This window comes from Corythoichthys intestinalis, chromosome 21, assembly GCF_030265065.1.
Source record: "Corythoichthys intestinalis isolate RoL2023-P3 chromosome 21, ASM3026506v1, whole genome shotgun sequence".
Classification (NCBI taxonomy): Eukaryota; Metazoa; Chordata; class Actinopteri; order Syngnathiformes; family Syngnathidae; genus Corythoichthys; species Corythoichthys intestinalis.
Window position 1 is genome coordinate 9702226 of NC_080415.1, and position 15093 is coordinate 9717318.

The window sequence follows — 15093 nt, forward strand, 5'->3', positions numbered from 1 at the left end:
TGTGTGTTAAAAGCATGTGTTAGTGTATGCGTAGGCGTTTGGTACGCCTGCCAGTCTGGGGTTCTCCTGGCAGCTTTGGCTTCCCACTGTAGCATCAGAAGTGACGAGGTGCGAGGGCGTACACGCACACACAAATGCACACGCACGCACACTAAGGGTTTTCCTCAACCTTATGCCAAAGCAAGGAAAGGAAAAGACCCATGTGAGGTGCTGGGAAATAAGCAGCTCCCTTAAAAGAGTGAGGGCTTTTTCCACTGGCACCTTCCCACATCCAGCAAATACACAAGTGACAAGTGACCCCGGCATGGCGTGACTTCTACCAACACACAAACACACACATAAAAAAATACAAATAAAAATACAAATGCATTGAATGACAAATGGGAAAAAGTAGCAGGCGCACAATGACTCAGACATACTTTACTGAAAATATTGCACGTATGTGATTCAACAAAATTCTAGTGGAAGAACCCACACATACAGTACTGAGGTCACACCAATTTATGTTCATCATTAACATGGTTAAGTGCACCACTGAGGAAAAAAGACATTTGCCTGCCATGTTCATCTGGTTTGGCTTGGACTGTTAACTGTCATGTGGAATCAGATGAAGGGCTGTAAACTTAACATATGCATTAGCTCTGAATGAAGCATTACTAGCGAACAAGGTAAATATGGAGCCATATGACCATTTTCCATTGCTTGGAGTCCAAACGTTATTTCTTTATATGCTCAGACTTTACTTTCAGACCACACATTGTTTCAGTTCCATTCCCTTTTGGTATACATGATGCGTCATTTCTATATTTCTAGACTATTATTTAATATTGCAATAATGTATATACAGTACTGAAGCTACAGTGCCCTGCAAAAGTATTCGGCCCCCTTGAATCTTGCAACCTTTCGCCACATTTCAGGCTTCAAACATAAAGATATGAAATTTAATTTTTTTGTCAAGAATCAACAACAAGAGGGACACAATCGTGAAGTGGAACAACATTTATTGGATAATTTAAACTTTTTTAACAAATAAAAAACTGAAAAGTGGGGCGTGCAATATTATTCGGCCCCTTTACTTTCAGTGCAGCAAACTCACTCCAGAAGTTCAGTGAGGATCTCTGAATGATCCAATGTTGTCCTAAATGACCGATGATGATAAATAGAATCCACCTATGTGTAATCAAGTCTCCGTATAAATGCACCTGCTCTGTGATAGTCTCAGGGTTCTGTTTAAAGTGCAGAGAGCATTATGAAAACCAAGGAACACACCAGGCAAGTCCGAGATACTGTTGTGGAGAAGTTTAAAGCCGGATTTGGATACAAAAAGATTTCCCAAGCTTTAAACATCTCAAGGAGCACTGTGCAAGCCACCAAATTGAAATGGAAGGAGCATCAGGCCACTGCAAATCTACCAAGACCCGGCCGTCCTTCCAAACTTTCTTCTCAAACAAGGAGAAAACTGATCAGAGATGCAGCCAAGAGGCCCATGATCACTCTGGATGAACTGCACAGATCTACAGCTGAGGTGGGAGAGTCTGTCCATAGGACAACAATCAGTCGTACACTGCACAAATCTGGCCTTTATGGAAGAGTGGCAAGAAGAAAGCCATTTCTCAAAGATATCCATAAAAAGTCCCGTTTAAAGTTTGCCACAAGCCACCTGGGAGACACACCAAACATTTGGAAGAAGGTGCTCTGGTCAGATGAAACCAAAATTGAACTTTTTGGCCACAATGCAAAACGATATGTTTGGCGTAAAAGCAACACAGCTCATCACCCTGAACACACCATCCCCACTGTCAAACATGGTGGTGGCAGCATCATGGTTTGGGCCTGCTTTTCTTCAGCAGGGACAGGGAAGATGGTTAAAATTGACGGGAAGATGGATGCAGCCAAATACAGGAACATTCTGGAAGAAAACCTGTTGGTATCTGCACAAGACCTGAGACTGGGACGGAGATTTATCTTCCAACAGGACAATGATCCAAAACATAAAGCCAAATCTACAATGGAATGGTTCAAAAATAAACGTATCCAGGTGTTAGAATGGCCAAGTCAAAGTCCAGACCTGAATCCAATCGAGAATCTGTGGAAAGAGCTGAAGACTGCTATTCACAAACACTCTCCATCCAACCTCACTGAGCTCGAACTGTTTTGCAAGGAAGAATGGGCAAGAATGTCAGTCTCTCGATGTGCAAAACTGATAGAAACATACCCCAAGCGACTTGCAGCTGTAATTGGAGCAAAAGGTGGCGCTACAAAGTATTAACGCAAGGGGGCCGAATAATACTGCACGCCCCACTTTTCAGTTTTTTATTTGTTAAAAAAGTTTAAATTATCCAATAAATTTTGTTCCACTTCACGACTGTGTCCCACTTGTTGTTGATTCTTGACAAAAAAATTTAAATTTTATATCTTAAGTTTGAAGCCTGAAATGTGGCGAAAGGTTGCAAGCTTCAAGGGGGGCCGAATACTTTTGCAAGGCACTGTATATAGGAGAGAACAGGTTAGTTGTAATTTACGATGAATTAAACAGAGGTCAACTATTACACAGTGTACCAGAAGTTGATAAATAGCTCACGATATCATGTAAATATTCAAATATAAATTACCACTATAATTAATTAAAAAACAAAAACTTTACAACTTAAATTCTTTCACTCATTCCGCTTAGCAAAAAGTTGATCTCTTACTTGCTCCAATATAGCATGGTAGATATAAAACATCAATTCTGTAAAACCAGGGGTCGGCAACACTTAAAGCTCAAAGAGCCATTTCGACCAGGTTTCCAAAGAAAAGACAACGTGCACATATTTACACTTAAAAAGATTGTGTCAGCTTGACTGTATGTATATACAGTATGTATACGTATACATATATGTGGCGGAAAACACAGACAAGGCTGAAAAAGCAGTTTCTGCTTTTGCAACCCTCTTTAAAATAAATTGCTGTATTTAAAGCCAAAAGAACTAAGCTAAAAGAAATGTTGTGTTTGGTAGAACAATGTCTGTATGCGACTAGAGTAGTTTCATGGTGCATTATGCCTCCGTACTATTTTTAATTTGTCTGTTTTACCCTGGAGACCCTCATTTACAGACACTGCGCTACTGATTTTGTTTCAACTGAGCCATTAAAAGAAGTAATTATATTTATTATTTGAAATGTCTATCATTTTTAGCTTAGAATCATTAATTGATGTATAGTATTTAGTAAAAAAAAAAAAAAAACTTTAAAAAATAAAATAAATAAAATTATATATATAATTATCACTCGCATATTTTAGACATTTAAACAAATGACGTCACAATGAAAAAAATTAAGGAAATGATGATCGGCCTGCCATGATATATACCGTACTGGCCCGAATATAAGACGGCCCTGATTATAAGACGACCCCTTTTTCAAGACTCAAGTTTGAAAAAAGACTTTTTGAACACCAAACAAATTTTTATACAGAAAATAATTACAGTACATCTGAAAATGATTATAACAATATATTTGAGAGAAAAAGCATGCATTTTGTCTCATTTAAATCTTTATATCTGAACATTAAAATATGTAAACTAAAGTGCAATCACATTCGTAAATGAATGGCTTCTGGTTTTTTAAATGTAAATAAACCAATCTATTGTGATAAAACAACAAAATTGCAATAACTGCTTTAAGCATCAAAGTGAAGTCTAACTGTAACTGTAGTCTTGAAACAAATCTGAATAAGAAAAACATTGCAATAAAATCATTCTAACTGGTTAAACTGAGATCTGTCATGACAGAACATCGCTTCAATGATATCTGGTGCCATCTAGCGTCGTGAATGGGGAGAGTAGATGAGATCTGTCATAACAGAACATCGCTTCAATGATATATGGCGTCATCTAGCGTCGTGAATGGGTATAATGTCTAGACGAATATAAGACGACCGCCTCTTTTTCAATCTTATTTCAATGCAAAAAACACTGTCTTGTATTCGTGCCAATATGGTATGTCATCAGCCTTGGCGCAATGACCTGGGAATTAACCGGCTGCTTTCATACATGCCGTGTCGCGGTAAATCTTGGACATTATACTAGGATCCGACCTGGTTAATGGCCATGTCAGTCTACCCGGGAAATAGCTTTCAGACGTAGGGGCTACCCGTTTACAGTGGTATGAAAAAGTATTTGAACCTTTTGAAATTTCTCACATTTCTGCATAAAATCACCATCAATGTGATCTGATCACACAGATGTAAAAACTGTCTGCTTTAACTAAAACGACCCAAACATTCATAGGTTTTCATATTTTAAAGAGTATAGCATGCAAACAATAACAGAAGGGGGAGAAAAAAAAGTTTGTGAACCCTCTGCCTAAGGAGACTTAAAGAGCAATTGAAACCATTTTTTACCAAACTATTTAAGTCAGGTGTGTGCCCAATCACTGATGAGTGGTTTAAAGCTGCCCTGCCCACTATTAAACACACACTTGGTAAGAATTGTCTTGCTGAGGAACATTGCCTGGTGTGCATCATGGCATCAAAAGAGCTGTCTGAAGACCTGCGATCAAGGATTGTTGATTTGTATAAAGCTGGGAAAGGATACAAAACCATCTCTAAAGATCTGGATGTTCATCAATCGACAGTCAGAGAAGTTGTCTACAAATGGGGAGAGTTTGGCACTGTTGCTTCTCTCCCAGGGAGTGGCTGTCCACCAAAGATGACGGCAAGAGCTCAGCGCAGAATACTCAGAGAGGTAAAAAAGAACTCTCGAGTCTCTGCTAAAGACTTACAGAAATCACTGGCACAGTCCAATATCTCTGTGCACACATCAACTATATGTAAAACTATGGCCAAGAATGGTGTTAATGAGAGGACCCAACGGAGGAAGCCACTGCTGTCTAAAAAGAAACATTGCTGCTCGTTTAATATTTGCAAAAAAACACTTGGACACTCCACAAAGTTTTGGCAAAATATTCTGTGGACAGATGAAACCAACGTTGAATTGTTTGGGAGTAACACACAATGTCATGTGTGGAAGAAAAATGGAGCAACTCACCAACATCAATACCTCATTCCCACCATGAAGCATGGTGGAGGGAGAATCATGATTTGGGGCTGTTTTGCTACCTCAGGGCTAGGACAACTTGCAATCATTAATGAAAGAATATATTTAAAAGTTTATCAGGATGTTTTGCAGGAAAACCTGAGGCCGTCTATCAGACAGTTGAAGCTAAAAAGAGGATGGATGCCGCAACAAGACAACGATCCAAAACGCAAAAGTAAATCAACTTCAGAATGCTTTCAAAAGAACAAAATACACATTCTGGAGTGGCAAAGTCAAAGTCCAGGCTTGAAAACCATTGAGATGCTGTGGCATGACCTAAAGTAGGTGATTCATCCCATACATCCAAGGAATTTGACTGAACCACAGCACTTTTGTAGAGAATAATGGGTCAAGATTAGTCCTGATCGATGTGCCGGATTGATCTGCAGCTACAGAAAGCATCTGTTTTAAGTTATTGCTGCCAAAGTGGGGTCCCAAAAATATTAAATGTGATGGTTCACTTACTTATTTTCCCCCTTCTTTCATTGTTTGCTTACTATCCTCATTAAAAAATGAAAACCTATAAATGAGTGGTTTTAGTTAAACCAGACAGTTTTTTTCAACAGTATGATTTTGACAAAGATCAGATGACATTTGATGGTGATTTTATGCAGAAATGTGTGAGATTTCAAAAGGTTCAGATACTTTGTCACATAGACTGCCTGAAAGGGGTTAGTTTCGCGTCCAGCCACCTCTTAGCATTGATGGTAAGTACAAAGGATGTCCCGATCGATCGGGTCTGATCACGTCATTTTCAAAGTATCAGAATCGGGAAAAAAATATCGGACATGCCTTTTATAGTATATATATATTTATATTTATAATTTTTTTTTTTTTTTCAATCAAATCGTTTTCTAATTGTATTTAACGTTACAGACAAAATGTCTTACACTCATCCAGACTCTTTAGTTTTGGCTTAAAGTAGGGCTGTCAAATTTATCGCGTTAACGGCGGTAATAACATTAAAATATTTAACGCAATTAACGCAAGCGCTGCACTACCCACTCATGCATTGTCGCGTTCAATCTATAATGGCACTGTATTATGTATACATAGAGCTAAAAGGCAACATAAAATGAGTAGAGATAATTTTGGCAGGCTTTGAAGACTTTTTTTAATTGGCTAAAACCTTACAATCCCTCTCTCAAAGATTAGAAATATCGTGGGAAGCAATGTGGTGAAGAAAGGTAGTTGTTGGAGAGGCAGATTGTGGACTGTATAGGTTTCTGGTTCAATTTGGGTTATGGTCCGTTCGCCCCGGGGTGTCGGTCAGAACACAGGAGAAGGAGAGCGGAGTTGGTCTTTTCACCTTTAATCCAATTTTATGGCAACAGGGTGGCAACAGGCAGAACTATTTACAAATAGGCACTTGATAGGAGGAGGAAGACTAGCTGAGTGTGTGTAATTAGCTGCGTGTGAGGAGCTTGTATGTGTGTGGGATCCAATATGTGTGCGGGAGGGAACTTGACTAGGCATATATATATAGGTTGTTTGTGGTTCTAAAGGAGAGAAGAAATACAGTATATTAGTGCCAATGCAATAACAAAGCATATTGAGTACAAATAGTCACTAATACACGCATATCTGACTCGCAGAGTAAACTAAACACAAAGGTGGGGGCGAAATGCGCACGCACACCCGGAAGCACGCTGCGTGCACGTGCGGCCAACTTATCCACAAAGTGGCGAAAACTAAACCATTTTACACTCATTTGAATGTGTATAGTGTCCAAGAGATGCTAAACAAGCACATCTTCTCTTAGCACAAATGTGCGGCACGAATACAACGTAAACTACGCTCTCCTCGGCGCAGCGAGGACGAGCGGGACCGCGAGGACGAGCGGGCGCAATAACTACCCGCCGACGTAACTGTAAACACAAACGTCGTGCTGATAGCGGCTCTAACTTCACAAAACTTAATAACATGGAGGGAAAATACTCACGTTCATTCAATGACGCACACGGAATGCCTTTCCCTCACACACGTCTTTACAGGCGGCTGCACTCGTCTTAACTGGTGGCTGCACTCTTCCGAATGTGCACCTGGTGCTACTCGCGCCACTACGCTACTCTCAATCCCACAATGCACCGCGCGCGTGACGTAGTACAAAAAACAGGAAGCGACGGTTACCATGGGAACGAACTAATAAACAGGAACCTTTCTAACAGCCGCCCCCGAATGTATGAAGTACATTCGCTCTTAAGAAAGGTGACCAGGTCTTTACAGTCTTACGCTGAATTCTTGTCGGCTGCATTGTCCTCCTCGTTGTCGGCTGAGACAGCTGGAAGTGTGACTAACCTGGCCACTGGTCGGGTGTACTCCTTGTCGCCGACCCTCACGACAGCAGAGCGTACCTGTCCATCGGCGCTTGGGTTGACACTGGTGACGCGTCCCACTGGCCACGTCGCTCGAGGTGACTGCGGGTCTACCAGCATCACGATAGCTCCCTCGGTGATGATGGCTTGCGTTGACTGCCACTTCTGACGAATTTGCAGGCTGGGAAGGTAGTTCCTCAGGAAGCTGGACCAGAAGTGGTTCGCCAGGATTTGTGAGTGCTTCCAACGACGGCGGCTCAGGAGGGCAGTCTCTGGATACACAGTCTGAGGTAAGGAGCCATCCAGCCGCCCCATCAACAGGACGTTTGGAGTCACTGGGTCAGGATCGTGGAGACTGGATGAGACGTACCCCAGTGGCTTTGAATTGAGGATCCCTTCCACTTCGAGAAGCACTGTTCGAAGCACTTCCTCTGGGACTGGTTGAGCTCCCACTGTGGGATAGAGGGCAGCTTTCACCGACCGAATTTCCCTTTCCCACACTCCCCCGAAGTGTGGCGCTGCAGGAGGGTTGAAGTGGAAGCTGATCTTCTGCTTGGCTAGCTGCTCTTGAAGGTCTGGAGACATGGCAGCGAACGATTCTCTAAGCTCTCTTTCTCCGCCACGGAAGTTGGTTCCCTGGTCGGAATACAACTCTGCTGGCGTTCCACGACGTGCGATAAACCTTCTGAGGGCCATCAGGAACGAGTCGACGTCGAGTGTGTTCAGGAGATCCAAGTGCACACCCCTGGTTGTGAGACACTTGAATATTATACCCCACCTCTTCTCGATGCGTCTTCCCACTTTGACTTGGAAGGGTCCAAAGCAGTCCATTCCTGTCGAGAAGAAGGCTGGTTTGAAGAGTCGCAGTCGCGCCGGTGGTAGGTCAGCCATTTTGGGAATCGCAGGTTTGGCCTTCCAGCGGCGACATTCCGGACAGGAGTGCTGGTAGCGACGTACGGCTTCCCGACCTCTCAGGATCCAGTAGGAACGTCGTATTTCTGCGAAGACTCTCTCTGGTCCAGGATGATGCAGACGACTGTCGTAGTCCTGGATGAGCAGTCTGGTAGAAGGGTGGCTTGGGTCCAGCACAACTGGGTGAACAGCCGATGGTTCCAAGCTCTCGGCACGGCGTAACCGTCCTCCGACACAGATGAGCTGTCTTTCGCTGTCCATCTCCGGCGATAAGGTGATCAGTCTGCTGCAGGATGAGACAGGTTTGCCGACTTTTAGGAGTCTCACCTCATCTGGAAAACTCTCTTGTTGGGCTCGCTGGAGGATGAGCCCCTCTGCTTTGCGGTAATCTTCAGCGGTGGGATTGCTGCTCTGATCTGCCGCCCCATGAAGCTCCTGCACTGTAGCTTCTAGCAGTGCCTGCCAAGTGTCGTGCTGCTCGGCCCATGCGGCGCTGGCTTTGGTCGCGATGGCACCACAGAAGGTCGACTTCCTCAGTTCTGAGACATCCTCGTTCTGGACTCCACTTGACAGGACTGGCCATTTTTCTGGTGGTTGAAGGAGGAATGGAGGACCTTGACTCCATCTGTTTGGCTTCACCAGCTCTTGTAGACTCTTGCCCCTTGTGATGTCATCAGCAGGGTTTCTCTCAGAATCTACGTAGCGCCAGGACTGGGGGCTAGTGAGTTCTTGGATTTCGGCCACTCTGGTGCCAACGAAGACCTTGAAGCGACAAGACTCGGACTGCAGCCATGCCAACACGGTAGTGGAGTCTGTCCAGAGGACTGTCTTGGCGACCTTGAGCGTGAGTTCTCTTTCAAGGAGCTTAGCCAGCTGTGCTCCTGCAACAGCTCCACACAGCTCCAACCTGGGCATGGAGAGCAGACGCTTGGGTGCAACTTTAGAGCGAGCAAGTAGGAAGGAAAGATGTACCTGACCTTGCTTGTCGATCGTCCTCAAGTATGCCACCGCACCGTAAGCTTGCTCTGAAGCGTCAGAGAACACATGGACCTCTCTGACGACGCTCGACTCATCTACTTCGGCTGGTAGATATGCTCGTGGTAGGCTGACTTGGGGGAGAAGGTGCAACTCTTGCTCCCAGCTGTTCCATGCTTGCAGGAGGTCTTGGGGAAGGAGTGGGTCATCCCAATCTCTGTGCTTCTCCCACAGACGTCGGACAAGCATCTTGGCTCGAGTCGTGTACGGGAGGAGGAATCCCAGAGGGTCATACTGACTGGCCAAGACCCGGTAGATGTTCCTCATTGTTGGGACGCCATACACGATGGGTCGGTGCTTGTAGCTGAGAAGGTCTCTTTGACAATTCCAACTGAGTCCAAGTGTGGATTCAGTGAAGTCTGCTCGAACTTGGGCGAGCCAGAGCTCAAAACTCTCTGACCTGGCTTCTGGAGGTAGATGTTCAACGACGCTTGGCAAGTTACTTGCCCACTGGCGTAGGTTGAATCCACCTTTTGCTAGAAGGTCTCGAAGTTTGTCTACCAGGTCTTTGGCCTCCGCCGGGGTAGGAAGGCTCTGCAGCAGGTTGTCCACGTAGAAGCACCTTTCGACGGAAAACTTCACGTCATCTTGCTGCTGACTGTTTTCGAAAACGTGACGTTGTAGGGCGAAGGTGGCGCAGCACAGACTGCAGGTGGTGCCAAATGGTAGGACTTGCCACTCCAGCACCTCTAGGGGCCCATCTATGGTCATATCACGCCAGACAAACCGGAGCAGTGGACGGTCTTCAGGGAGGAGTCGAACTTGATGAAACATCCCCTTGATGTCGGCACTAAGGGCGACAGTGTGCTCGCGGAAGCGCAGCAGCACTCCCAGGAGTGAGGAGCCAAGGGTTGGCCCCGGCAGCAGTGAGTCATTCAGGCTCTGGCCTCTGAACCGATATGAGCAGTTGAAAACGATTCGGTTCTTACCGTGATGACTCACCATGTGGTGCGGGATGTACCACTCTTCTCCCCCTTGGTTAACTTGGTCAGGACGAAGCTTTGAGACTGAGCCTGCGTCCACCAACTTCTGAATTTCCGCGCTGTATGCCCGAGCGAACTCTGGGTCTTTAGCCAGCCGTCGTTCTGTACTTCGGAGACTTGGCAGAACGGTTTCTTTGGGGGCATAAAGCACAGGCATGTCCTTCTTTCTCAGAAGGGGTGTGGCATATCGAAGGATCCCTGCCACCTCCAAACGGATGGTCTTTTCCTCCAACAGCGCCACTGCCGCTTCGTCTTGCTTGGACCTGGTTACGACTTTCTCGCTTCTGAAAGGGAGTGTGTCTAGCTGCCACAGCCTTTCGACGTGCTTATACAGTTCTGCGTCGAGTGGCGACACTGATGTCAGTAGACACTGCTGTGGATGCAAGGACTGCTGTACGAACTTTGCTGGGCCTTGGAGTGCCCAGCCCAGTCTGGTGTGAATTGCAGCAGGCCCACCTGGTCGACCAAGTCGGACGGGTTCGATGGCGGTGATCAGGTGCGGATGATCGGACCCAATGAGGACTAGCGGGTTTGCGTTCTGGAAGGATGTGATTGGTATACCAGCTAGATGTGGGTACCTCTTCTGCAGCCTGTCCATCGGGTACGACTGGTCGGCCAGACCAAGGCGAGATGCGGTGAAAGCTTTGGAGACTCTGAAGCTGGTCTTGGGGTTGGCAACTGGAGAGATACGGAAAGACACGGAGGAGCCAGGGAGAGTTTGGACGTCTTGCCTGATTGTCCTCAGGGGAAGGTCCTCTCGGGTGCCTCGTAGACCGAGCTCTCGTGCAGCTGCTGACAGGAGCATTGTTCTTTCGGACCCGTCGTCCAAGATGGCGTACGTGGATATGGTACGTTTGCCATGACGTAGGAGCACTTGGACACACTTCAATAAGACTCTGTGATCTTGTAGATGGCGATCGACGTACAATACCTCAGTGGCCGGGGTCCTTTGCCAGCCATCTTCACTGCTTGAGGGTTGCGATCGGCGGTCGTTGACTTCATGAAGGACCTGTAGGTGCTTACCTTGACACAGACCACAAGGCTTCTTCAGGTCACACTGTGCAGCTTGGTGAGGCCTAGCACAGCGCCAGCACCTCTTATTTGCCTTAATCCATTCTGTGAGTCTTTCTTTACTCAGCTTGGTGACTTCTGGGCACTGACTGAGGAAGTGCTCGTCGTTCTCACAGAAGGGGCAGTAATGCTTATTTCTTCCCTTGTTCCTCTTGGCGGCCTCGGTTCTGACGTTGTCGTCTTCTGGGCCCTTGGATCCATGGAGGACGGTAACGGTTCTTGGTCGTTGGCGACTGTCGGACTTGACTGCATGCCTCTCCCTTTGCCCTGTAGGTGGCTCATCGAAATCTTGACACCACGCTTCATGCTTTAGCCAATTAGCTAGTTCAAGGAGAGTGGGCACAGTACCTGGCTGTCGGCGGGTGCTTCGCCGGAAGTCTGCTCGTTGTTCTGGAGGAAGCTTGCCGAGCAGTCTTGCCACATGAGACCCACAGCGAAGTTCTGCTTCTCCGTCAGCGCCCAGTGTCTTCAGGAGACCGACAAGGATTGCACGTGGAGGGCGAACCGCTCGAACGCTGCAATGTCACCACGGCGAACGTCTGGTGAGTCGAGGACGCTCGCTATCTTACTTAGGGCTATTTTGTGAGGTTGGCCAAATTTCTCATTTAGCGCCAACAACGTGTCACTGTAGGGGGTAGGTGAGTTGAGATAGGAGTCCGCTATCAACTTTGCCTCTTCAAGCTTTAGGTGGTCAACGAGTATCTGGTACTTGAACAGCTCGGTTCCGTCCGTCGGCAATAGGTTCTCCAGCGCGATCTTTAGGCGTGCGAACTCACATGGGTCGCGGTGGCTGAAGTAGGGTATGGATGGGTGTGGCCCCCTGTAGGTCTGTTCAGTTCTGGCTACCATGCCGGAATGAAGTGGTACCGGGGCTTGCTGGCTCTGTCCATACCTCCACGGTGGCTGCTGCGGCGGAACTGCTGTTTGGCTGGGCCCTGATGGAACATAACTGGCTGCGTAGGATGATGAGATCGAAGGCAGCTGTTGTGCATACACAGGCTGATGTATATTCGGCAGTAGTCCGGGTGTATAGGGCGCGGCGTAGGGCGTAGCTCGGACTGGTGTGGGTTGGTAACTTGGCTGGAGAGGTGGTTGCTCCACAGACTGGTAAGGCTGCGCTGCCGGCGAACTGTAAATCCGGAGGTTGCTGCTAGCTTGCTGGGGCTGGAAGTGTGGAGGTGGCCTGACCTCTTGTGGTGACGCTTCGGCGTTGTTGGCTGCCATGGCGCGGCTCTTTAGCTGCTGGAGTTGTACGATTAGCTGGTCTAATCGCTCGGTTGTGGGCTGAGCCGACTGTTCTTCTCTGTCCGCTTGGTCGGGCCATGGTGGAGGTTCCGGCCAGTCCTCTTCATCTTCGACTTGAGGAGGAGTGGTTTCCCTCTGGTTTGGAGCCGAGTGCTGTGAAGCTCGCTGGAGACTTGACACGGCTTGAGCTAACTTGCGCATTTCTTCTTGAAGCGAGTTGAGTGCAGCTACGTCAACTTGTACAGCGTGCTGTGATTGCTGTAGCAAGCCGCTCTGAAGTTCTTCTCTTATCATGGTGCTTGACGAAACAGGATGAGGTGTAGGTGGCTCTCGACCGTTGGCCCTGGACGCTCTCGATAGATGCCTTGGGTGGGCTAGCTGTGTTTCCGGACTGTAACGCTGCCCTTCTGGGTTGTACAGGTCCGCCTCGTGGAAATCAGCATCCCGCCGGTGGTACTTGTCGTGGTGAGGAGGGCTGGAACGGTGGGGGATCATCTCGTCCGATCGTTCCTCTTGAGATGGCCACACGAGCTCATGTTCCTGTCTGTCTCGCTGCCTGTGCCATGTATAATTGACCTCGTAGTCATCTAGGTGGGTTGGTGGACGTGTCCACCGCTTGGGCCGTGCTCCACTGGCTTCGAACTCCATCTTTTCCAAGGTAAACGGACCAATCCGGCTCGAAGGACCAAAATGTGTTGGAGAGGCAGATTGTGGACTGTATAGGTTTCTGGTTCAATTTGGGTTATGGTCCGTTCGCCCCGGGGTGTCGGTCAGAACACAGGAGAAGGAGAGCGGAGTTGGTCTTTTCACCTTTAATCCAATTTTATGGCAACAGGGTGGCAACAGGCAGAACTATTTACAAATAGGCACTTGATAGGAGGAGGAAGACTAGCTGAGTGTGTGTAATTAGCTGCGTGTGAGGAGCTTGTATGTGTGTGGGATCCAATATGTGTGCGGGAGGGAACTTGACTAGGCATATATATATAGGTTGTTTGTGGTTCTAAAGGAGAGAAGAAATACAGTATATTAGTGCCAATGCAATAACAAAGCATATTGAGTACAAATAGTCACTAATACACGCATATCTGACTCGCAGAGTAAACTAAACACAAAGGTGGGGGCGAAATGCGCACGCACACCCGGAAGCACGCTGCGTGCACGTGCGGCCAACTTATCCACAAAGTGGCGAAAACTAAACCATTTTACACTCATTTGAATGTGTATAGTGTCCAAGAGATGCTAAACAAGCACATCTTCTCTTAGCACAAATGTGCGGCACGAATACAACGTAAACTACGCTCTCCTCGGCGCAGCGAGGACGAGCGGGACCGCGAGGACGAGCGGGCGCAATAACTACCCGCCGACGTAACTGTAAACACAAACGTCGCGCTGATAGCGGCTCTAACTTCACAAAACTTAATAACATGGAGGGAAAATACTCACGTTCATTCAATGACGCACACGGAATGCCTTTCCCTCACACACGTCTTTACAGGCGGCTGCACTCGTCTTAACTGGTGGCTGCACTCTTCCGAATGTGCACCTGGTGCTACTCGCGCCACTACGCTACTCTCAATCCCACAATGCACCGCGCGCGTGACGTAGTACAAAAAACAGGAAGCGACGGTTACCATGGGAACGAACTAATAAACAGGAACCTTTCTAACAGTAGTAGTTGATCTTTTTCATAACACCCTATTTTATTTCCCAACGCTGAGAAGATATATCAATCGGTACCATTACGCACAGTCATGGTTGGACTTCCCATCATGCATTTGGGCAGAAGTTAAATGGCTGCAGTATCATTTACTGAAAGCTCATAAAAATCCACTAGATGGCAATATTTAGTCATAATAAACAAAGTCACATTATCCTTTAAGAATTACAAGTCTTTCTATCCGTGGATCCCTCTCACAGAAAGAATGTTAATAATGTAAATGCCATCTTGAGGATTTATTTATTGTCATAATAAACAAATACAGTACTTATGTACTGTATGTTGAATGTATATACCAGTATTCGTCCGAATTGTATTCATTTTTTTCTTAATGCATTGCCAAAATGTACAGTATATGATCTGGAAGAATTATCGGGAATGATTGGAATTGAATCGGGAGCAAAAAAAAAAAAAGCAATCGGACCGGGAAATATCGGGATCGGCAGATACTCAAATTAAAATGATCGGGATCAGATCGGGAGCAAAAAAACAGGATCGGAACAACCCTAGTAAGTACAGTACATTTATTTTATTTTTTTTTTACTTATTTTATTAATGACATATAATACATGTTGTTGGATAATAAAATATATATATATATATTTATATAATATATTAATTAAAGGATTAGTTACGATATATATTAATTAAAGGATTAGTTACGATATACATGGAAATTCGGGTTACGTCACCAGCATAGCAACGGTACTTGTTCGTAACTCAGGGACTACCTGTAC

At 46.2% G+C, this 15093-nt stretch overlaps 1 protein-coding gene across 1 annotated transcript; it reads right to left on the reverse strand.

Annotated features, from left to right (window-relative positions):
• Window positions 1-6285: 6285 nt before the first annotated feature.
• Window positions 6286-9643, reverse strand: LOC130909732 (uncharacterized). The gene is made up of 2 exons (XM_057826512.1): window positions 7021-9643; window positions 6286-6577 (listed from the first exon to the last, which is right to left on the reverse strand). Exon 1 carries the CDS (start codon window positions 9605-9607, stop codon window positions 7307-7309), a length of 2301 nt encoding a protein of 766 aa, XP_057682495.1. The 5' UTR covers window positions 9608-9643; the 3' UTR covers window positions 6286-6577; window positions 7021-7306.
• Window positions 9644-15093: the final 5450 nt, after the last annotated feature.

What these genes read in the sequence shown, in the direction of transcription:
- LOC130909732 (XM_057826512.1), bottom strand. Translation starts at nt 9,607, where the DNA reads ATGAGGAACATCTACCGGGTCTTGGCCAGTCAGTATGACCCTCTGGGA.